The 25,789-nt window shown below is 36.8% G+C and overlaps 1 protein-coding gene across 1 annotated transcript in view; it reads right to left on the bottom strand.

Annotated features, from left to right (window-relative positions):
• Window positions 1-1,256: 1,256 nt before the first annotated feature.
• Window positions 1,257-25,789, bottom strand: part of NELL2 (neural EGFL like 2) — a 303,898-nt gene continuing 279,365 nt past the window's right edge. The window contains exons 17-21 of the mRNA XM_046642268.1: window positions 23,823-23,963; window positions 14,883-15,076; window positions 13,552-13,728; window positions 11,130-11,354; window positions 1,257-1,502 (exon numbers count right to left, since the gene is read on the bottom strand). Of these exons, the coding sequence (XP_046498224.1) occupies window positions 1,452-1,502; window positions 11,130-11,354; window positions 13,552-13,728; window positions 14,883-15,076; window positions 23,823-23,963 (788 nt within the window). The 3' untranslated portion in view covers window positions 1,257-1,451. The remainder of the gene's footprint in view (window positions 1,503-11,129; window positions 11,355-13,551; window positions 13,729-14,882; window positions 15,077-23,822; window positions 23,964-25,789) is intronic.

Below are 25,789 nucleotides of genomic sequence, written 5' to 3'. Positions count from 1 at the left end.
AACAAGAAACAGAGCAGGGATCTCCAGAGGACAAAACAGCCAGAGTTGTTCCCATCCCTAAGCCAGAAGAAGCAAATAGAAGAGGAAGTTATCGGAACCTAGAGAGGGTAGCTGAACGGAGAGGGCCACCTGTCAGGAGATGTAGCCTTTACTAAGGGGACACAGCCTGGGGCTGGCCCCGTGGCCGAGTGGTTACGTTCGCGCGCTCCGCTGCAGGCGGCCCAGTGTTTCGTCGGTTCGAATCCTGGGCGCGGACATGGCACTGCTCGTCAGACCACGCTGAGGCAGCGTCCCACATGCCACAACTAGAGGAACCCACAACGAAGAATACACAACTATGTACCGGGGGGCTTTGGGGAGAAAAAGCAAAAAAAAAATAAAAAAAATAAAAAAAAAAAAATAAGGGGACACAGCCAATAATGGTAGTGACCTGGCAGGAAGGGAGCCAGCAGAATAAATACCCAAACTTTATCTCCTTCTGATATCCTGCAAGTGGTCCCCACTTGTCAAACCAAGCCAGAATCCAGAGGACAAGAGAACCCATTAATATGGTCTATATAGATCAGTCCCCGGGAGACAGAACAGTGTGGAACAGGTGACTGAGAGAGTCTAGAGAGGCAGAACAAAGGTATCCATCACACTCCCCACTTAGGGATATCGTATATTGAAAATCGCCTTTCAATTTGGAAATAGCATGGTGGGAGTTTTTCATCAGCAGAACTAGAGAGCAATTTGTATGTTGAAGCATCTGCGAGAAAAAGGAACACATTAAACAGGACACTCAGACGTTTATAAGGTAAGAGAAATATTTATTTAATTTTGCACAAGAACGAGCTTATACTGAACAAATTCAACCAAATAATATTAAGTGCAATAAAACAAGGAAATAGGGATGACTTTTCCTGTTAGAAAATATTAAGTAACCATGCCTGTGCATTATTTTTATCATTACAATAACTTGTTTGAGATTTCTTTTCAGAGTGTATACTGTACATAGCATGTTATAGCTTCTTTGCTTTGCTTCTGAAAATATAATTCATTCACTGCCTTACATTTTATTCTTTTGCAGTGAGGAACCTAAGTGATTCGTGAAGATTCTGATCAAGAGGAAAATTTTCTGCACCAGTGAAGCTAGAGGCTTTCAAAGCTCCGATGGGCTCCAGCTTTATAGCCGGGGGTCATGGTGTCCCGGCGTGTCCTCCACACCTCTTCTTCTACACGGTGACGTCAGACACAGCAGAGGCAGAATTCCGGTCTAGTTTTGCCTCAAGAATTTTCCTTGTGTGATTCTCTCAAGCTCTACAAATTTCATAATTGAAAGTTCACTCAGCTATTAACAAAGCTGCACTTAGCTGCCCACAAATCATCCACTTTAAGTTGTAACTTTTTTTTTTGGTCTTTTTAGTGAAAGAACATTCTTTAAACAGAAATGTCCCATGAGATGGTTAACTTCACAGTTCCTGAAGGCACTGTGGATCCACTGAGCAACAGATGTGGCCATTCTAGAGAAAAAAGGGGAAAGAAAAGCACAGTATAAATTTTTAAGCCATTAGTAAGTACTCACACTTATTGATTGGTACTCATAAACATAAATGTATGGTTATTTATTATGATTTATTATTGTTATTTATGCACCCCAGAAAGCTCAATGGCCCAATCACTTTCCATGTCTCTACTAGTGCAGAGCCAATTATGCCCCGTTATTTGTGGCAAAACCTAGCCTAACTTTATTTGCCCCATGTCATCCTCTTGGACCACATTTGTTCTTCTATATATTCATTCATAAAATATGTATTGCATATATTAAGCCCTGGATATATTGATGAATAAAGCAGACATGGTCACTACCCTTCTAGGGCAGGGCTTACAGCTTTTTGGAGGAGAAAACTAATAAATATCAAGCAAACATACAATCAAAAATTGTGAAAAGTGCTAGGAAAAAAACACAACTAGATGGTGTCATGAGATGAATAAAAGACTGGCTACTTAGATTGGGTGTCCAGGGTGGACTTTGCTGTAGAAGTGATGTTTAAACCAAGACCTCAAGACAGCTGTATGAAAGGTAGGCCAAAGCACAGGGAACAGAATGAGTGAAGACTTTGAAGTGAAAAGAGTTCTGAGCAGTTAAGAAACTAACACGAAGTCAGGGTGAGAATTTTAAGTTGCTGAAGAAAACAGTGTAGAAATGAAGTAGGAAAAATAGGCAAGGAAGGGCCAGATATGCATAATTCGTTTTATAACAAAATACCAAAATAATATAGTATACTACAAAAAAGAAAAACTTTCTATATCTTATTCTTTTGATTCCTTGCACTCCTACTGTCTTCAACCAGCTAACTAATAAGAATGATAATGTTAATATTGTTACTGCAATCATAAGATAATATCCTCTACTTCTTGAGCGCATACTTTGTGTCAGACTATATTATGCCAGGCACTTTAAATGCATTATCTAATTTCAACCTTACAGCATTCCCAGTAGGATCCCTATTAATAGTCATACTTTTTAGATTCAGAAACTGAAGATCAGAAAGCTTAAATATGTCCAAAATCACAGTTAATAAATGGTACAGTTGGGATTAAAATTCAGGTTAGTCTGCTCTAAAACTCATCCTCTATTGATATTTTCCTTCAGATAACTGACTTTAGGTGATTGAAAATGTACTTTAATATGATAAAATCAGAAGTGCTTGTTCCTATAAGATAAAACTTAAAGAAGAAAAGATTTTGATACTTTAGCCTTTGTTGAAGCACACCAAATGAGGGAAAAGCCAGTCTATATCCAAGAAGAATATTATCAATTTAGTCTAATCTCTTCCTCTCTAAATTGTTATTAAGTGGAGTTCTTATTCTGACAGCAAGAGAGTCTCAACCATCTCTTGGATCTCTCGTGGCATTTTATAGCTTTATAATCATGCTCACAGGCAGAGGTTTTCTAATCATAAACTGGTTGCACGATCTTTCCGAATCCATTGACCCAATGAAGTGAGAGGTGTACTAGTTCCTGAGAGTATCAATTCCTCTAATTGCGTGGCTTTTGAACAGAAAGAGGGTTAGGGAATTTCTGCAGTCTTCTGCCACTGAGCATGTGAAACTAGCATTAGAACCCTATGGGGGGAAAAATCACTAGTATGATGCCCTTGAATGTTTTTGGAATGGACTGAATATTTTCCAAAATCTTCCAGGAATATTTTTCTTTATTCCATATCAATACGTTTAGCTATAACAAGATACATGTCCTACAAACCATATCATTGGAAGCTCCTCAATTAGAGAAACAGAGTCCACACATGAAAGATTAATAAAATATCCCATTGGGGTTCCAGTGTCTAAAATGGCATAGTTGCTTATATAAGACTAAGCCTCCTACAGATAACTATAAAGTCTGGACAAAATACAAAAATAAGTATTTGCAAGCAATGGATAGTGACCAAAAGCAGACAGACAATGGTGGGGTTTCAACCTTTGAAAGAACAAAAATGTATTGTGTGAGATTCAGTTTTACTTTGCATTGCTCCTTATGGCACTCACTAGTCTGTGCAGCTTAGGATAACTATAACTCAAGCAGAAAGCCACAATCTGATAGGCCCCAGATATCAGAGGACAACTTTTAGGGCTGTCAGAGTGGCTGGAAATTCAGGAGAAAATTTTGAGAAAGGAGGGAGTAAATCAGCAGATAAACTCCCTTCGGATTCTTGGCTGGTCTTTGAATTGCAGAAGAGACTCTGAAGAGGCCACGAGAGTCACAGGTTGAAGGTTAAAAGATCTGAAACAGAAATTTCTGGTGCTGTGGGTATTGGTGTCTAAAATCTGTGTCCTGCCAAGTTAGAAAGGATTGATAAAAAAATTCAGGCTTTCCTTTGAAAGCCCAAAAGGGCCATGATTAGGGTTAAAAAAAAATGTTTCAAGATTAAGAGAGTCACCCTAGAACTGAGGGTAAATCCGGAACAGATCCACCTAGTCAGTGTAAAGCCAAGTTCAAGGTGATTCACCAGTAATGTGCGACCTGCTAGAACAAAAGTAAATAGTCTTCAGAGGATGCTAATAGAATGCAGGGTCTACACCATACATCATCCATGATATCCACTAAACCATAAAAATTATTAGACATATGAAGAAAAACAGGAAAACAACTAACCAAAAGAAAAAGTAGTGAATAGAAATGACTCAAAGATAATCCAGACAGTGTAATCAGCTGATGAAGAGTGGAAAGTACCTATTATAAATATGTTCAAAGATGTAAAAAAAGATGGTCACAATGAATGGAAAAAATAGATGGTAAATATCCACAGAAAAATGAAACTATAAATAGAATTAAACGGAAATGCTGGCAATTAAAAGTACAATATTTGAAAGGAAAAATTCACTAGATGGGTTTAACAGCAGATTAGAGATGGCAGAAGAAACAGTCAGTAAATCTGAAGACAAAACAATAGAAATCCAATCTTCAGAACAAAGAGAAAAAGACAGAAATAAAAACAGAGCCTCAGTGACCTTCAGGATAATATTAAACCATATAACATATGTGTAATTGGGAGTCCCAGAAGAATAGGAGAAAGAACATGTAGCAGATAAAATATTTGAAGAAAGGATGGCCAAATTTTTCTCAAATTTGGTAAAAAAAAAAGCATCAACTTAGATATTCAAAAAGCCCAGCAAACACCAAAGAGGATAAAGACCAAAAAAAAAAAAAAAAAGAAAAACGAAAAAGAAAAATCACACCTACGTGCATCATAGTCAAACTTCTAAAACCAAAGATAGAGAGAAAATCATGAAAGAAGACAGAGGGGGAAAAAGACATATTGCACTCAGGGGAACAAAAATGCAAATGATAGTTGAATCCACATCAGAAACAATGAGGACTTGAAAACAATAGAGCATCACTCTTAAAGTGCTGGGAACAAATCTGTCAGTCCTGAATTCCATACTTAGTAAAAATATTCCTGAACAATAAAGGCATTTTCAGATAAACGTAAGTTGAGAGAATCCAATACCAGTAGATCTGAAATATGGAAAACACAGAAGAAAGTTATTCAAGCTGAAAGGAAATGACACCAGATGGAGACTCGAATATGTGAGAAGAAATGAAGAGCATCAGAACTGGTAAACATGAGGATAAGAATAAAATATAACATTTGTTCTTCCCTTAGTTTTCTTAAAAAATATTTGACTGATTAAAGCAAAAATAATAACACGGAATTTTAGGGTTTATAGTGTACATAGTTATAAAATATATGATGATTATAGCTCAAAGGCCAGGGGGATGGAAATATATTATTCCAAAGTTCTTATATTTTTATGAAGTAGTATAATATTAAATCTTATTATACTATAATAATTTAATGATATATATTGTAATCCTTAGACCAATTAAAATAACGATATAAAGAGTTATAGTTAAAATTCCAAAAGAATAATTAAAATTGAACAGTATAAAAAATGTTAATAAACAAAAAGAAGGAAGGAATGGATGAATAGAAGTATCAAAAATAGATGGGACAAAAAGAAAACAAATGGTAAAATGGTAGCCCGAAATCTACCAATGTGAAAAAGTACATTAAATGTAAATAGACTAAACACTTCAATTAAAAAACAGAGATTGTAACCCTGGATAAAAAAGTAAGAACTAATTATATGTTATCTATAAAAAATACATTTTAAGTATAAAACCACAGATAGGCTTGAAGTGAATGGATCAAAATATGTACTGTGTGGTTAAATGAATACTAGACAAAATTGACTTTGAGTCTGCAAGCTTTGGTAGAGATAAGAAGGGACATTACATAATGATAAAATGATCAATTCACCAGAAGACATAAAAGACTATATATTGAATAATTCCTTTTTTATGAAATTTTCAAGTAGGCAAAATAAATCTATCATAATGAAATCAAATCTAGGTTTCCTTATGGGAAGTAGGTATTGCCTGAGAAGGGGACAAAAAGGCACTTGCTAGAGTGTTGGAAATATTCTGTATTTTGATTTATCAAACTCATCAAATTATACATATGAGAACTATGCATTTCATTGTAATAAACATCACCTCGATAAAAACTAAAATAAAAGGTGATCAAGTGAAAGCTAGTTGGACTTCCAGGAAGAGTAGCCATCAGCTGTTATAACTAATTATAAAAACGAATTATTTTTACATAGTAACACAATAAATTTCCTTAACACCCTGCTATTTCTGGCTATATTTATTGTTAAAGAAGTCATTGTCACTCTTTTCATGCTAACTCTACGAATCAAGATTAGAAGATAGTCAACTTTTAATTTTCAGTAATATATTTATATATAATATATAATATATAATGTATAATATATTTTAATATTATTTATACTTAATATATTTACTTATTACTTAATCATTTACTATGTTATATATTATTAATATATTAATATTCTTATAAATTATATAGATTAGAGGCATGTATATATGTATGTGTAATATGTATATGTATTATACGTATAGATAAATTAAAATTATACATATATAAATGATCTATATATAAATAATTAACACATATTTAAAAATCCCACTATCAATATTTTAGTATGCCTTCAAAGAATTTACTTTCCTATTCCTTTATTTTCAACCTTCTTGCAATCAAATTGCGTATGTAATCATACATCATATTTTATCTTAATTTTTATAATAAGTATTTTTAGTACTTCAATGGCTACATAATATAATTATAATAAAATATGATATATTGCATCATATAGAGTTACTATAATTTAACCATTTTTCTTTTTTTTTTTTGAGGAAGATTAGCCCTGAGCTAAATGCTGCCAATCTTCCTGTTTTTGCTGAGGAGGACTGGCCCTGAGCTAACATCCGTGTCCATCCTCCTCCACTTTATACGTGGGACACCTACCACAGCATGGTGGCCCGCCAAGTGGTGTCATGTTTGCACCCGGGATCCGAACCAGCGAACCCTGGGCCGCCAAAGTGGAACGTGTGCACTCAACCGCTACACCACCAGGCCAGCCCCTAACCATTTTTCTATTGTTGGACATGCTGGCTTCTTCCTTGATTCTGCATGACAAATAATGGTGAGACGAATAGTATCATGCATATAGCTTGTGGCATATTTTAGATTATTTCTTTAGGTTGGATTCTCAGACCTGGGATTAATAGAACAAAAGGTACTTGTGTGGGGAAGGGGAGTGGGCAAGAAGGTGTATGTGAGGCTACTCACATGTATTTTTCAATGTTACTAACACTGTATAAGAACTACAATTCCAGTACAGCTCTATCAGCAATGGAAATTACTGTGAAATATTTTTTTCACTGTAGTATGTGAAAAAATGATTCATTACGTTAGTTTATATTTGTTTCAATTATTTAAAGGTTGAATAACTTTCTTTTTTAACAGCTGTATTTTTTAATGAATTGTTTATTCATCCTTTGCTGATTTATGAGAATATGTTTTTCTTATTAATTTTTATATATTTTTTTAAAGATTTTATTTTTCCTTTTCCTCCCAAAGCCCCCCAGTACATAGTTGTTATTTTCAGTTGTGGGTCCTTCTAGCTGTGGCATGTGGGATGCCGCCTCAGCGTGGCTTGATGAGCGGTGCCATGTCCGCACCCAGGATTGAACTGGCAAAACCCTGGGCTGCTGAAGCAGAGCGCGAGACCTTAACCACTCAGCCATGGGGCCGGCCCTATATATTTTTAATTTAATAAAGAAATCCTATCTGCTGAAAATACTTTTCCAGTCTCTAGTTGTGACTTTTTACTTTATCAATTTTGTAATTTTCTTTGAGATATATTTTATCACTTTCAAGTTAGAAAAGGTATCTCCCTTCCAGAATTTTGATAAATATTTGATTACATTTTTTTGTTTTGATTTCTTTTTAATATCTAACACTTCTTCTGTGTGGAATTTGTTTTGCTATATAACAGTAGAGAAAATTACTTCCCTCAAATTGCTGTCTAGTCATTCCAATATTCATAGAATAATCCTTTCTTCCTTTATTGATTTGGAAAGCTCTCCCCATCATGTATTAATGTCTTCATTCTAATGTTGCCCATTTATGGGGTATTTGTTTCCATACATAGATCTAGTTATCTATCCTAATGTTAGTACAGAGGTCTGCTTTCAAACTTTAAGTTTGCTATTTCTGATAGATGATGGCAACTTCTAGGAAGTTAGGAGCTTCATTCTTATAAAATTCTAATTTTTTCTGTACTAAGTTATTTCAGAATTACATCCAGAGTCTCCCTAGGAGTTAAAAGTGGCACTGTCCTTTCCAGTTTCCAAACTGTCCTGCTCAGTGATTATCTGCTAAAGGAAATGATCCTCTCATGCCCCCTCCCTCCTTATTTCTCAACTGGATAACTCTTTATTGTTTGGAGCTCAAAGCATAATTGCCTGAAAGCATGCTGACCAATCATAAGGATGCATCATCTCTATTAGATCCAGGAAAGACAACCTTCGTAATTCATTTTTGACTCAACAGTTTAACTTCTGAGTGGAGGAAACTTTTTTTTTAACCTAAGCAAACTGAATTTGAAGACATGTTGAAAAAGGGAAGGGAAAATCTTACCCTGTTTCACTGGCTAAGTCCTAATTCCTCAGATCTCATCTCCAACGTCATTTCCTCAGAAGTAACTGACTCACGTGTTGTACAGTGCACCTTTCCTTCAGAGCACCCACCACAGTTTGTAATGTTGTCTTTCTCTGTTTTATGACTTAATGTCTATTTACTCTACTACCAACAATAATAATAGCCAACATTTATTGAGTGCTTACTCTGAATGTGCATGAAATGTGTAGGAAACTTTCTGTATGGATCTTCTCACTTAATTCTTATAGCACCTCTGAAGTAGGTACTAAAATTATTCCTACGTAGGGACTATTATTATTATTGCCACTTTTCAAGTGAGCAAGCTGAGCCACAGAGAGATTAATGAACATCCCTTGAGGTCACATCGCTAGTGTGGCTGACCAGGCTTTGAATCCGGGTAGCCTGATTCCAGATGCCACATCTTTACCTTTAGACCAGTGCTGTCCAATGGAACATTCTGTGATGATAGAAATGTTCTCTATATGTGCTGTCTGATATGACAGCCACTAGCCACATCTGGTTATTGAACAGTTGAAGTATGGCTAGTGTGAATGAGGAACTGAATTTTTAAATTTTATTTAATGTTAATTAATTTAAATAGCCACATGTGGCTACTGACTACCCTATTGGATAGCATAGCTCTAGACAATAAGCTGCTAGGCAGCAATTTCCAGGAATGATTGTGCCTGTTTTTGCTTATCATTATACCCCTGGTACTAGTACCACACCCCACACAATTAGTATTTATTGACCCAAACGAATAATTCAGAGTGGGTAGGATAGGGAGAGAATAAGCAAAAACGGTGCTCGGAAAGCACCCAATTCTGAAAAGTGCTCACCTCCAATGCAATATCTGGAGCTTGTTTTGCATAAATTTTATTTTTAAAATAACACAAAATAAACATGATAAAAATGAGTATTTGAGATAAATTTGGTAAAATTGAGCATATTCTTATAACTCGCATTTAATAAGAAGGGAAAAGTAAACAATATCAAACAGCAACTTCTGAGAATCAGCACTTATCTGACAAGAAATGAATTTAATGCCAAAATACACTTTTGGAATACATTCCTACCACGAGTCAAAACATCTTAGTAGTTATTTATGAGGCAGTGAATGACAAGCTCATTCAAGCTCTTTACCCCAGAAAATACGCTAATGTTTTCTATCTATTACTGAATGCATTTTTCTTATTGGAAATATCTGAGGCATATTTGGTGTTTTTTTTCATTCTATCACCTGGTATATATTTTTGTTGTCACTGCACAGTGCAATAATCTAACAGATTTAGCAGGGTACGGGGATTCAATTCTATCTGGTAATTAAATGTCAGAGAGTATTTCCCTGCTGGTCATTAATGCTGAAGTGTCTAGATACGCACTGCTAAGTGTACTCACATTAAACATATATTACAGGAACACTGCATATACATTAGCACTAGTAGTAACTTTCAAATTTGCTAATGCGCTTTTGGAAAACAGCATTACATGTTCACTCAAAAAGCTCTGCTTGATTGACAAATTGCATTGATTCAAAGAGCTAGACATTGTGGCTTGAAATAGATAATAACAGTATCTCAAAGCTTAAAGCATTTTATATTTCTTTTTCCTGTTACCTCAAGGTACTCTACTAAGAATTTGTACTAAGTGAATCTGAATTAAATTGCTCTATTGGAAAAATTTTTTAAAATGGAAATGGTCACTTAACCAGAGCAGTTATGGATACCTGGCCATATTATGCTGGGAAAAATATGACATTTTTGTTTTCCTGTTGCTGTTGTTAAACCTTCCAGGTTATTTACCTATTTTTAGTGTTGATTCCCAAATTATGGCTATGAAGTATAATGATCACTAAATCAAATATTTGTAGGAACAACAATCAAAGTAGGACGGGTTCGACTTTGTCACTATCTATGACGCTATATACTCTGACTATATTATTTTTGTTCTCATTGAAGTAAAGGCACAATGCTCTATTTTCCTACAAGAAGAAAAATCATTATAAATATTTTTCTCCAACTGTAGGAATAAAATATGGTAAATAACAGATCTGAAATTTTTCAACTCAATGTAACTGACTGTAACGAACCAAGAAATATGCCGATTTTCACCATACTGATTTTCACTTTGGAAAACGTAATACAGTTAATTCATCAATATATCTTACGGACCTCATAAAAGAGCTAGATAAAAATCAATAAAATAATATTGTCTTCTATCATGAAAGAAAAAACATGAAATTTGGTGTTGTAGTTCTTTCTAAAAGTGTGCCCAATTAGACACTTTTGGGCAATTTCAGTAGGTCCTTTCTGTTGTGGTAATATAAATAACAGATCATTCTGGTTTCTGACCACGCACTTCCTTCTCCCTGAATATGCATCAGAGGATGCACATGACAGTCAGTTTTGGCACTTGTAAAGCTGAGTGGCACTCCTCCCACCTCTGTTTGAGTTATAAATAGGAAAAGAAAATGCTTCCCATTGGCCAGATTCAGCACATTAATACCTGTGAGCTCCGACCAAGTGCTCCCCACTAGAATTTAATGGGCTTTACCTTGCACTGGCAGAGAGTACACTCAGTGCCGTGTTTGATCCAAGAGGACCCAGTGAAGCGAACCACATTCATCTCGTCCAGGCAAGTTTTGGTGATGTCATTGCGGATGGTGTCGGCCTGGCAAGGGTCAGTGACACAGCGTGGGCAGCACTCGTTCTCTGGGAGGACACTGAATTCACACTCCACCTCTGGACATGGCAGGGGCCAACAGTCAACTTCCCCTTGCTGTAAGGAAAGCAGATGTGCAAGGGCAGAGGGAGAGGCAGGGAGGGCGTGGAGGATGGCAGGGTGGGTGGGAGCACAGTGTTTTCTGAATACTCAATTTATTGGATGGAGATTTATATTCAGACCTTCAAAGCGATGAATCTTGCAGAGAATCTACAAAAACTGTATCAGAGTGATGGGGTCTATACTGCAGGAGGCACGATTTAGAGGGCATTCTCACTGGGGTGCAGATACTTGCATGTGTAATTTTATTAATAACTAATAAAAAGGCTAGGACCAAGCCTATGTGTTTATGGAGCAGATATACTCATCTAGGCATTTTCAGTGCCTTGCTTTATGTTATTAAGCTACATTAACGGGGGAAGGAGGGTTGACAAATTTAGAAAATCAGATCTAGGGGGATGCCTGTCTATGGAAATTTTATTGATTAAAGTAGCATGTTGGTATTAATGGCGGGGGGTGGGGAAGTTCTGTTGGGCTTGTTAGGTGTGTTGAGTTAATACGGTTAATGTGCGAGAGTTAAGCTTCATAAAGTGTTGTGCATTTTTAGTCTTGTTTTTGGGGTTTGGCAAGATTGTGTTGAATGTACATATGTGGAGTTTAATGGGGGGTAGGGGGGTTTGATTAAGAAAATTACTTACTTGCTTAGTGCATGGGTGCAGGTGCGTGCACAGGTGACACAGGAACAGTAAACAAAAGCACAAGCTGTTTCTCTTTAAAAAATCAAATTTGCATGCCCTTATCTTTCTCATGACAAAGGAGAATTATTTTCTATGGAAGAGGTTTTTATCTAACTTTTTTGCCTGAGATGCTGTTTTCATTCTTTTGATCTTTTTCCCTATCGTCTTATCTATTCCCTTCTGCATAAAGAAAGTTTTGTCCACTTACAAGAAAATAAACTGAAATATAAAGGGAATTTGACAATTTTTCTCTGTTCATTTATATGTTCCTCAGTGTAGGGACTTTGGGAAAAAAACCCAAAACAACTAGGAACTGATTTCAGTCTTTTTTATTCCACGTGGGAAAATCGTGAGAATTGGATCTTTTTAAAGTTTAGCTCCCACCTGTTTCCTATTTTCTTCATAATTCTGAATCTCATGGTCTTGGAAATGAAAGCAGCCTTCAGGCACAGGAACTGACCTTGCTCTTTCAATTGATTTTTGGGTTGAAAGTATAAAAAGGACCAACAAAAAAGCATTGCCTTAAAAATGTCCTCACAAATAGAAACGAAACTAGCTATAACTTCAAAAGTAGCATCTGTGAAACTTTCTTCTAGAAAGACACACAGACCAATTTTCCATTTCATTTATACCACTAGAAAGAATCAAGAAATTTGGTCAAGTGAAAAAAAGACTGATGTTTTCTTTATCAAGTCTTTATTTTCTTTTCTACCTACCGTTTCCAGTAAGAGTTTCATAAATATATAGAGACGTTCAATTCTAACATTCTAAGTATTTATTGCATATCCATATTCTATGTAAAACAAGGTGCCCATCAGAACAGCATTGACAGTAATAATCTTGTTTTTTTTGAGGAAGATTAGCCCTGAGCTAACTACCGCCAGTCCTCCTCTTTTTGCTGAGCAAGACTGGCCCTGAGCTAACATCCGTGCCCATCTTCCTCTACTTTCTATGTGGGACACCTACCACAGCACGGTGTGCCAAGCGGTGCTGTGTCTGCACCCGGGATCTGAACTGGTGAACCCCCGGCCACCAAGAAGGGGAACGTGCAAACTTAACCACTGCGCCACCGGGCCGGCCCTGACAGTAATAATCTTTAGAAGGAAAAAACGTGTGTATTTTTAAGCCTAAACATGATTGATAGAAATGGATTAACAAAAGTTCTACTTGGAAAAAAGATGATTCTTTTCATGAATGCCATTGTTCTTTCATAATTGTCTCTACCTAAACCTAAGCTGAATGGGATTGGGGAAGCTAGGAGAGTCTTGTCTTCTTTTGAGCTCTGGAGATCCTGCCAAAAGACATACACAACATGGCGCACCACATCCACCCCAGGAAATACCTCCTCGGCTCCTGACTGCATAACCATCATCTTTGTCATCCTAACCAGGCTCACTTTTTGAAACTGCCAACACTATGGCCAGGTTTGAACACAGGCAGACGTGGGAGGGCAAGGTCACTTTCCTATTTAGATTCTGGGCCTAAACTTCTCCTGTATTTCATGTCACTAAACTTACCAAGCAGCGGCACTGTTGGCAGTTCTGGACCCAGGTGTCACCACTATTGTACAAGGTTTCCCCATTTTGATGGAGGCACTGACTGCTAAGCCTTGGGTCACATTCAGGGCAACAAAAAAGATCAACTGTGGGATTCTCACAGTCACAGACCATCCGTCGACACATTACAAATCCATTCTGTGTGAGAAGGAAAAAAAGCAGTTACCAAAAGCCTCCATTTCTCAATAGAATAACATCATGTGTGTGTGCGTGTGTGTGTGTTTGTGTGTACACACATACACCTATCTCTCAGATGTTGATTTGAGAGTTGAGATAATTCACACACTTACCAAATCATCGATTTTCTTTGAAGTTCCATTTTGTAGCTAACACACAGAAATTACCCAAGCTGAAGAACTTCCAATTTCCTTTCCACACACTACTTGACCAGAAAGAAATTTTCCAGAAATGATTTGTATGAAATGATAAACACTACATGGTCCTTCCGTGTACATAAATGTGCATATGTATATATAAATATATATGTACTTCTTTATTAGTATAGTAATTTTCATATTAACTAAATTTAGGGTTTTGTGAGGGCACGTGTGTTTATATTTGGTAGCTAGTGAAGAAGTTTTATGTAGTCTTACGTTTATGGACTATTTTAGACCTTATGTTATACAAACTGTTATCAGTTTCTCTCATAATAGTTGACCCCTTGCTACATAGTATTATTTATTTAACTATAATTTAAGTCTCTATTATCAACTGGGTATATATTACAGAACATCTCTCTAAAACAGAGATATAGCCCAAATAAACACTTTTCACTCATAGGCCATAGCATGTCCATTCTGGCTTCATTTATGCATTCATTCAAATATGACGTTGTGACTATGGAAACATTATCACAGGTAGCAACAAAATTTTATTAACAAGTGAATAGATAAACACATTGTGGTATTTCCATACATTGGAATACTATCCAGGAATGAAAAGGAACGGGTTACTGATATGTGTAATGAATGTAAATGAATGTCAAAACCTAATACTGAGAGAAAGAAGCCAGACACAAAAGAATATGTACTATATGATTCCATTTACACAAGGTTCTAGAAAATATAAATCTAATCTATAGTGACCAGAAGCAGTGTTTGCTTGGGGCTGGGTGTATGTTACTAAGAAAGGAGAGAGGCAACATTTTGGGTAGATAAAAATGTTCTGTTATATCAATTGTGATGATGGATAAATGGATGTGTGCATCTGTCTAAGTTCACCAAGGTGTACACTTGAAATACATGAAAATTACACCTCAATAACAATGATTAAAATTTTTTATTTATACCAACCTGACAGGAGCACACAGAGCACCGGTCATTTTCCAACACCCAAATCTGCCCGTTGTGCTTAATTTTTCCATCGTGGACGCAGTCCCCTGTGCAGTTCTTTCCATGAGGACATCGGCAATCATATCCACCATCCAAGTTAAAGCAAATGGTGTCATTGGCACAGCTGTGCCTCCCGGTCCCACACTCATCGATATCTACAGCCAAGAAAAGGCAGCAGGCGATGCGCTCAGAATATGCTCAGTTTCAAACAACTGCAATCAGGCAAGTTGTCTCCTGACATAAAGCATTCAACTGTAAATTAATTTTCATCTTACTGGCAAGCATATCCTATTAAATGCTGACTCAAGCAATGCTAATGATCTAAGGATTTCACAGGAAAATATTATCATGCTGGATTTCAAACACCAGATAACTTTGGCTATATTTTCAACTTTTATATCTCTGTAAATACCTTTAGGCTTTGTGAAACACTTATTTTTTTGAAAGTAGGAACAGGACTCAATTTCTCAAACAAAAACAGTTAGGCAGTGGAAATTCTAAAAGTGCCCATGATTTTTTATTGGAGAATCATCCTCGATGTTAAATGGTGCTTAGAGAAAATCCTTTCTTAGTGGGAGATGAAATGTCATGGAATCCCTGAGGCATTGTATCCCATTTCCAAGGCCTCTTCTCACAGCCATGTCACCACATGTAAGCTCCTTCCAGTCTTCTGCCCAGGTGTTCTTTCTTTACTGTCCTTATACCCTGCCCCTCACCCACGGAAGGGCAAGTGACCACCAGCAATAACCATTTCTCTCGCAAAGAATTCCCCACTTCTTAACTTCTCCATCTCAGAATATCGTTTTGTCTCCTGCCTGATTCAGCTGACAAATGTCCATTCATCACCCGACCTCACCTACTCCATGGCAATCACAGCCTAAAGCGTTTTCATACAGATGAAAAGCAAACATATCTTGACCCACGGATCAGGTCCATAAGAAGATATGGGATTCATTTTATTTATCCCTATAATTTAAAGGTCACAAGCCAAAATATATTTCAGGGATATTGTATGAGTGGCAGTAAGTTATCTCCCATTTCATCTGTTTCCTCTGAGTAAAGGTCATGAAGGAAAGAATTAAATCACAGCAAGAAACGTGGGTTAGAGAGAAGAGGGGCTGTACAGCTTTTAACTAAGGGAGCTACACACTGATTTCCCTTGAAAAGTTTAAAGGCAGAGTTTAGTAAGCATCTTTCTTAAATGGTGATTTCAGCATTACTGGAGACATGGACTAGTAAAGACATATTTTAGCCGTATTTCAACTCTTAAATACTTAAGTTTTGTCACATATGTATTCCTGAAAATAAGCCACATGACACATTTCTATTTACCTTGATTTTTATTAGTTCCCATCTCAACAAAACCAATGAATTGAGACAACAGCTGAAAAGATTTTTACTACAACTACAGTGAACTTTATTATGGCTTGATTTGTCAAGGATGATACTATTTATAATTATAGACTATGATCAAAAGGAGAACTGTTAGCCAGCACATATGTTTTATAATTTTTTAAAAGTACATTGGTTAATATATTTTTTTTCAGATCAGGGAAAATTGTCTCTTGGTAACAGAAATGAAATTTTATAACGTAGCTCTATATTTGGTTTATTCAGAATAATAAGGTATATTTGATGAGTTGATCTTTGTCTCCCGTTAAATATTCTTACAGTTAGGAATAACAGCAAGTTGGAAAACCATTAACCATAGTTATTTGGTCTCTTTGACCAGAAACTCTATAAATACCTCTTACTACATAACCCTTTAAATATCCTCTATAAAGACATTATTCCACTAATGGCAATGGCTGGACTTTTACAATTATTTCATTTTGCCTGACATTTAAAATAAAAGCTCTGCTATCAGGTAATGCATTTTTTTTTTTTTTCTTAAAGGCAGAGAGAGTCCTTGGATTTGCTGCAGAAGACAAAGAAGAGATGTCCTGGCACAAAAAGAATATGTGCTCTTAAGTAAAGTACACTCACAATAAAGAAACAGAATAAAAATTTGTTCACAACAATGACTGCCATGCACTTGTTATCCTTGGAGAAACATGTGGGCAGAAACATCATAATGAACTAAGTATTAGCTTTTACTATTCAATGCGATTTGAAATAATTTGAACTCCTCTTGCCTTTTTTCTTGTTATCTATACTGGGTTTCCCAATGCAGAGACTATTCTCAATTGGATGGTAGTATAGAATTTTGCAAATCATTTACATGTATAGTTTTATTATAATGCAAATTTCCTAAATTAAATATACATGAAGGATGCATATTCTAATTTGAAAATTTTACTATGGTCTATAAAAATTCCGACTTTAAAAATACTGATGACTTCTTTAGTGAGCAATTAAAGAAATGTTGGTAAATCCAATGGTCAAGTCTCAGTTCTCATCCAATTTGACCTAACAGCAGCATTTGACATAGTTCATTCTCTTTCCCTGATAAATTTTCTTTACTTTCTTTCTATCACATCGGTAGCCCTTTCTGGATCTTTCTCCAAGTGTGGCAATTAATCTATGAATAAAATTTAGCCAAGCAAAGAGATGGTAAAGAGTGTTCTAGTCAGAGGCACAAGTGTGTTTGAAGGCCCAAAGTTTAGAGCTGTCAAGATGTGTTTGATGAACAGAAATGTTGACTTGAATGTTCAAGGAGAGCAGAGTAGGCAGATATGTAGCTGAAAAGGTACTCAGGCACACGTAAAAGTCATGTTAAGAAATCTGAACTTTATCATAAGTCATTTTAGGAAATTGCAGAAAAAAAATCACAATCAGATATCCATTTTAGAAAGATTCCTTTGGCTTCATTTTGGAAAAGGGATCTGAGTGGATTAGAACTTGAAGCCAGGAGATCAATTAATAGGCTGTTTCAGTAGCCCAGGGAAGAGATGGTCATATAATAATAGCAAACACTTATATAGTGGTTGGTATGTGCCAGATTCTAAGTACTTTCACATAATGACTCATTTAATCGTCACAACAACTGCAGAAGGTAAATGATAATTCCCTTTGTGTGGATCAGGAAATTGAGGCATAGAAATGTTGCATAACTTTCTCAAGGTCACAGAGCCAGTAAGGTTTAGAGCGCAGATAGGAACCCAAGCAGTCAGACTCCAAGTCTGTGTTCTTAAGCAGCGGGGATGCATAGAGAGAAACAATGAAGATAGAATCTTCCAAGATAGAAACAATGAAGATACAGCAACTTAGTGATTTGTCGGCTTCGAAGATTAGGGAGAAGGAGGGGTTATGAACAATGTTCAGACCTCTGGCTTGGAAAATTTGGCTGATGATATTCACAGAAAAAAGTGCAAGATTTTGCTGGGGAATGAAAGTGGCTGGCAGGGATGAGGAAAACATGAGTTAGTTTAGGACATGATGAATTACACTTTCCTCTGGGATTTCAAGTAGAGCTGTCCAGTAGGTAGTTGGATATATAGGTCTGGAGTTCAGAATATAGGACGAGCTGAAATATGGATTTGTTGAAGATATGCTTTCATCACTTCCTTTCTAAAAAACAGTTGTTCAGACTCAGTTCAAACTTCTTAGTAAGGCATTTAAGGCCACTTCTGTTGCTTGCACTCTCTTTCCCTATCTCAGTTTGCCAATAATCACATCATACTTGAAGTCCTAAAACAAATGCTAGATACTCAAGCCTTTCTTGTTCCTAAACAGGAAATAGTTTCTCTCTTTGTTTCCTTACAGCTCTGAATTTACATTTTCCTCAAGTATTTATCATTTTCAACCTCATGGTTTTCTCCTCTATTAAGAAACTTATCACATTCTACTTTGTGTGACAGTTGTTGCTGTACATATTTTCTCTCTTCTACAAGCCAAGAGCAGTGACCACATCTCCTGTATATTTGTATGTTGCAGACGCCTGGCAAGTATCTCAAGGTATTTGTGCATCTTTTCAGTAACTACTTGTTGAGTTGATTTGTATTCATTTCATTTTTGTCCTTTTTCTTGATTTAGGTTAAGCATTTATAGTATTTGGCTTGAACATAACACTCAAAAGATGCTATCTTGTAAACATTATTATTTTGGTCTTACAAGTTCAAAAAACCTCACCAAGCCTAAAGATAATCCAAAAATTAAAGCAATAAAGAAAAATATTGGCATGGAAATAAAATATTCTTGTGTGAAAAAAATACTAGGCGTTATTCTTAGAGAGAGACAAATTTGGGGGCACAGCAGAAATGATGAAATGGACAAGGAAAATGGTACTCTGGCACATTACCTGGAGATTAAATGTCTACACCTCTGAGATAAATGGATGAGCAAAACAGCACATCATTTGTATGAATGCAGCTTATAAACATGTATGTTGCAGATTGCACAACTGCAGCCTAAAAAGTAGTGAAACTGCACAGTTATTTATTCCTGCCTTCAAGTAGGAATCTTACACTTCAGAGCAATTGCAAACCCACTGCTGTGGCTTTGTCCACTTTGAAATGATTTTTTTTCAGCAACAGGAAAATGGCACCTGTTCGGATACAATCACACTGTTAAACCTGCATCCTTCTAAATACTAATATTACAATTCTATAAATCACTGAAATTGCAGCAAATGGATAGGTGTTTAGAAGGAGCATTTTAGTCTTTTTTTTATAACATAGGTGCGTTTTTTAAAAAGAATCCTTCACAGCACATTGTCTCCTGAAAGAGTAGTAGATTTTTCTGAATAATCATTATAAATTCTATTGGAAGACAATAGTAAAATCACCTTTCCAGAATTGTGGTTTTTTAAAAAGTAAGATTTTTCACTGTTTCTGTGTTTATGGAATTTCCTTGAAAAGCCTTTTCTGCATAAGCATCTCATAGAATCCTTTACTTCCCTACCTTCATCTTTATCACTGTTATTTTATTGGCTAGTTTAATTTTCCTCATTACTTTCTGAACACTCGTGAATGTACTAATTATGCTTTCTCATTTTGTCCTGATCACTACTATATATTTTTACTTCTAATATACCATATATCTACTGTATATCATATCATATATCTACTTCTAACATGGGTTATATTCCTAACATACTTCTGATTAAAATATTATCTATCCATCATCCATCTCAATCTTTTTCATTAGACAAATAAATATATCATCTCTTATGTGCCAAGCACTGTTCTAGGCATTGGAAGCTGACAAGTAAACAAAATCTATGACTCTTGAAGCTTACATTCTGTAGCAGATAAGCAAATAAACAAACTAACATATACAATAATTTCAGGAGAATTTATCATTTCTATGAAGAAAGTGAAGCAAGTAAGTGAATAGTGTCAGGGGTAGGATGCTATTTTTAAATCGGGAGTCCAGAAGAAGCCATTTTACAGGAAATCTGAATTCAACAAAAGAAGCATACAAAGATCTGGGGGAAGGACATTCCAGACAAAAAGAACAGCACATGAGAAGGGAAGCAGTTGGTATATTTGAGAAATGGCAAGAAAGTACCCATATCATGTAGGCCCTTGTAAACCATTGTTAGGGGTTGGATTTTACTCTGAAGAGAGATAGAAAGGCTCCAGGAGTTGGAACAGAGGAGTAAGATGTTCTAACTTCAGTTTTAGAAGGATTATTCTGGGAGTTACAGGAAAATACTCTAGGGGAGTCATGAGTGGAAGTAGGGAGACCAGTTTGGAGACTGCTGCAGTGGTCCAGACAAAAGATAACGATGGCTTAGACCAAGACGGTAACAGTAGTCATGGTGAGAGGTGGTCAGATTGGGAATATATTTAAAAATATTCTATGTTCTATGTCAGTCATTAAGTCTGAGTTGCCTATAAGAAATCCATGTTGAGATACCCAGTAAACAACTAGGTATATGAATACAGCCAGGGAAAAGGTCTGAATTAGGAATGTGTAGATAGCATTTTAAACTATGGAACTGGTTGATTTGGAGATTGAGAATGGACAGAGAAGACTGCCAAGAGCCCAGGGGTGCTTGAACATATAGTCTTGTGGAGAGTGAAAGGAGAAACCTGTAGGGTAAGAGAAGGCCAGGAGAAAGTGGTGTCCGCAAAGCTAAGTACAGAAAGTTCTCTTGAGAGGAAGAAATGATCAATTGGTCGAATGCCTGAATTGTCAAGGAAGGACATAGTAACTGACCAGTGGATTTGGCAAGATGGAAACTGGTAGCAATCTTGAAAGGAGAGCATTCACTGAAGCGGTGCGACTACTCACTGGAAGCAAGAAAGAAGTGATAACAAGTACAGAAAATCCTTTCAAAGACTTTTATTCTAGAAGGGAGCAGAAAAATGGGGAAAATGTTTAGAGAATCAGGTGATGTCAAAGGAAGTTACTTTGGGTTTTTATTTTTAAAGATGCATGCTACACCAGGCTGTTTGTATGCTGATGAGAATGATGTGGTAGGAAAAGAGTATCTATGACGTGAAAGAGAAAGTGGATAGTACAAGGGCAAAGACCTCAAGTTGCCGAGGCGGGATGAGATGCAAGGTACCATGGAGGGTTTAATTTTTGATAGGAGAAATGAAGTTTCATTCAGTGAAACAAGAGGGAGGGAAAGCAGTAGGTAACATAAATGAGAGTAAGCTAATAAAGCTTCTGGTTGAAAAGTGAAGTACTTCTATTTTCTCAGTTAAATAAGAAGTAGGGCCACCAACAGAAAATGAAGAAAAAGTAAGTGGTATATAAGATTTGACGAGATTGGAGAAGGTATGAAATGGTTCTATTAGAGAGTTGCAGGCGAAAGTAACTAAATAAACAGGAATGCTGGGCACTGCTGATAGCCCTTGTGGTAGGTAGGCTATGAGACCGCCCCCAGTGATCCTCACCATTCAATAGTCACCCTCTTGTGTAATCCTCTCCCCTTGAATGTGGGCTGGACTTATTGACTCACTTTTACTCTTTTTATTCTCCAAAGAGAATATGGGAGAAGTGATGAAATGCTGCTTCTGAGTTTAGGTTATAAAAAGACCGTGGCTTTCATCTTGGGCACTTGCTCTCTCTTGGGTTGTTTACACTAGGGGAAGTCAGCTCCCATGTCTTGAGGCAGCCCTGTGGAGTAGCTCTGGCCTTAAGGAAACAAGTCCTGCCAATAGCCACATGAGTGACCTTAAATAGATTCCCATTCCCCTCACTCTCACCCCAGACAAATCTTCAAGAGGAGACCACAGCCCTGGCCAACAACTTGACTGCAACCTCATGAGAAACCTTGAACCAGAGGCATCCTGCTAGGCTGTGCACAGATAACTCATCCATGGAAACTGTGAGATAATTTTTGTTGTTTTCAGTTGCTAAGTTTTGGGGGTAATTTGTTATGCATCGATAGATTACTAATAAAGCCTTCTTGAAATCTGTGGTCATAAATTTAAAAGATAGTGAGTGCAGTTACAAATGTAAAGGAAGATAGTCGGCAGAGGGACATGTTTTTTCTATTCACATTCTGATGCACAGAAAATGGTGTGCAAGGATACCAAGCAAAACCAGACACAGGCTACCCCTAGAGGAGAAGCGGGAAGAATGGGGAAAAGGAGGAGATGAAATGAAGATGCATTTTCAGCTTTGATCTATATATTTCTGTATGATTTGAGTTACTTATAATCTGCTTATATTCATTCATTATGCGTGTAACTTAAAATAAAATAAAACACAATCTTAACAAAAAAGTAGTATGAAAGACTTCTTCCTCATAATATACTATAGAACACAGGCAAAATGGTTTATCAGAGAAGAGCGAACGCACACTGTTCCATCTGCCTCTTGGACTGCAGTCTGTTCCTGGCATTCTCTACAGGGCTGGAAGTATTCACTCTGGAACCTTCACAAGTGCAAGGTAAAGCCCTCAGACTACAGTTAAGTGGTTATTTGCAAAGGCCAGGTTTTAGCCCCTGGGAAGGCAACAGCATTCCCATTCGCATGTAAAAGTCCAGATGAATCCTCTGCTTGAGGTCCAGAGCTCTGCAGTTGCTGGCAAAGCATGCTGGGAGCCTTGGCATCTATCACCAACTCTGTTTCACTTTTCTCTGTGTGAAAACCTTTTGAGGCCCAAGGATAAAAGACGTCTTATCATTTGGGTGTCAAGTACTGTTAAGTTAGATTCTCCAAGGCGTTCACTGACTGTGTCATTTTAGCCGCATTATTCTCTCAGGCTGTTCCTCCATGAAGGTGTAAATACAAATGGAGAAAATAATGGTTTCTTGAGGTTTGTTTTGTTTTCCATCCCTGTGCCAAACTTCTGATGGCAAATCCTTTTAGCGCAGGTGGTTTCCCTGGCAATTGTTCACCGGGCCTGGCTTACTCTGCCTCTTTTTTAAAAATTGTGCCTCTTAATAGAAGGTATAGAGGAGCAGAGTTGTTTGGCAATGCACTGAAAATAATTCAAAATTAATCGTAAATAATTGAATATAATATAATTGAATTTTCCACTCCTATTTGATTGAAATCTTCCTTGAAGCAGGGACCATATCTTCCGAATGCAACATTCAGCATTCACTAAACATCTCTTCGTTTGCCAGGCAAGTGATACATTAGAAATAGCCCAGAGTATCAGGGATTGTGCATATTACCCTGGGCCATATCATCATCATATTTCTTCTGTCCCCATTTTCCTTCTATCCTGTCTTACTCTGTTTTTCTCTAGTCATTTTGAGGTCAGATTTTTTCATGCTACTATGGGTTTATTGACTCTAAAACACACTTTAACATTTGCAAGTATCCATAGAGAATTGGTTTAGTGTCACAATTTTTAATTATCTAAAAATAATTAATAATCATAATTAGCATGCAAAAGTTAGATTTTAACGTTTCCAATCACTGTTGTATAAACACACGGCAAAAATCACCAATAACTTAAACATTAGATCAATGTCTACTGGCTACATCATACCGTATATTCCTCTAGCTCAAGAGGAGTTCTTAAACCCCAGGTCTTCTTCTACTGACCTTCACACGATTCTCCACTTGATGAAAACATCCCATTGTCATGGTAGCCATCTCTGCACTCACAGTGGTACCATCCAGGCAGGTTAATGCAGTTAGCACGGCTGTCACATTGAACAAAGCCATCAGAGCACTCATCAATGTCTGTTTGGCAAGGCAAACAAAAACGGGATGTTACGCAATTGCTGCTTTTCTTTCAAAGAAACTAAAATATTCTGTCGGGTGACTACTAAAACTTTTAGTGCCAGCAAATCCTTAAAACTAAGAAAATATAAAATCAAGAAAGTCTACTTGGTTGTTGAAAGCTATACGGAAAGACTGTAGCAGTATTAGTAAAAGGAGAAATGTCTAGATGGCTTCTCTGTTGCAAAGGTCATCCAACTGTAGAAAATGGAAAGAAACCATCTGTAATAGTCATTAGTGCTGCCCACCAAATATTTCCAGTTCTTCTTCCGGACACAAGCTAGGATTGCCACGAGACATCCTAAAGCCAATTAGGGAGTGATTATATGTGTTGCTTAAAGGCAGAGTTTTTAAGATGCATTGTGTGATTCACATGTACACTTCCCCCATCACAATGACCAGCAATTTCCAGAGGCTCTAAAGATCAGCCTGAGTTCCTGAGTGAGGATGATGTGGGGCACATTCCTCCTTTACTTGCGATGGACATATATTATGAGCAAGAAATCAACCTTTGTTGCTTTAAGTCACTGAGATTTTAGGGTATTTTATTACTTTCAGTATAACCTATTCAACTTGACGAATATATCATTCAATAGCATCCATGCAATAACATGCATCATATTTTTGAGAATACATACCATTTATGTCACTTTTTAATGGGTTTCACATATATTACCTTATTCATCCCTCAAAAGAGAAATCTTGCCATGTACATAGCATATTGAACATATGAAAAAAATGAGGCAAAAGGAAATTATGGGATTTAACCAAGATCTGCTCCTTCATACAAGTAGGCATGGGCTGAAATTGGCAAATTGTCTAAACAAAGAGAGCTATACATCTTGAGTTTCATACATTGTCTCCAGAGGGTTATTGTTACTCCCCAACATTGTGACCCCTTTATTCTCCTTGTTCAGCCTTTTGAACGATGGGAACATCCAACCCCAGCCAAGTCTCTTCCTTTGCTCCTAGAGGGACAAGTAATTCCTGGAGTTGCTTTACAAAGTGTCCCCTTCTTCTCATATACCTTCTGGGTTTCTGGGTGCCCTGGAGATGACTCAGATGCTGCTAAATGATCTGATGGCATCGCACCATTGTAGCTGACAAAAAATATCTACATGCATCCCACTCCCATCTTGACAGCCCCATGCCATGACTGAAGACTCCACTTGCCATGGCAGCATAGTTCTTTCTTCCATGCCTCTGACGCCTGCATCATATTCCCTGCTGCAGTGACCAGGCACAGTGATGTCCCTCATGTTGAAGGTAAGGCCAGCTGCTTTTCAGAGTCCTTTACCCCCAGCCAGTCCACTCCAGTTCAGCAGACTCTCCTTTCTTCGTATTTCAGTCTCATCTAACTCTAAATTCTTGGAAGTATATATTTCTTTTGTTTTCTTTTTAAATTCCCTCTTTCCATATGTTCAATTTTGAGTGACAAATTTTTGAATAAATAATTTTTTTTTAAAAGAGAGAAATAAGGCACTCTTGATAAACCCAGAGTTCCTTCACTAAAACAAGGTACAAATCATTTTCTTAGATTAGGTAACAGGTCAGAAAATACATATTTTATATCACTGCAAAATTTTGACATTATTTCTGAACTATGAATGGTTTTGCCTCTGTGGTTCCTCCTCCAAAGAGTCCGTTCCTATTGTCAGGAATTGTTACTGTCAAAATAATTATTAGTGGCCAAATCAGCTAACCGTTGACTTTCTGACACATAGCTGATGTGGACTGCTTCCATTTACTAAAGGTCTCATACGTTTTATGGAACAGCCTATTTGTAT

This window comes from Equus quagga, chromosome 1 (genome assembly GCF_021613505.1).
Source record: "Equus quagga isolate Etosha38 chromosome 1, UCLA_HA_Equagga_1.0, whole genome shotgun sequence".
In the NCBI taxonomy this organism is placed as follows: Eukaryota; Metazoa; Chordata; class Mammalia; order Perissodactyla; family Equidae; genus Equus; species Equus quagga.
This window is presented reverse-complemented; position numbering and strand designations above follow the sequence as displayed.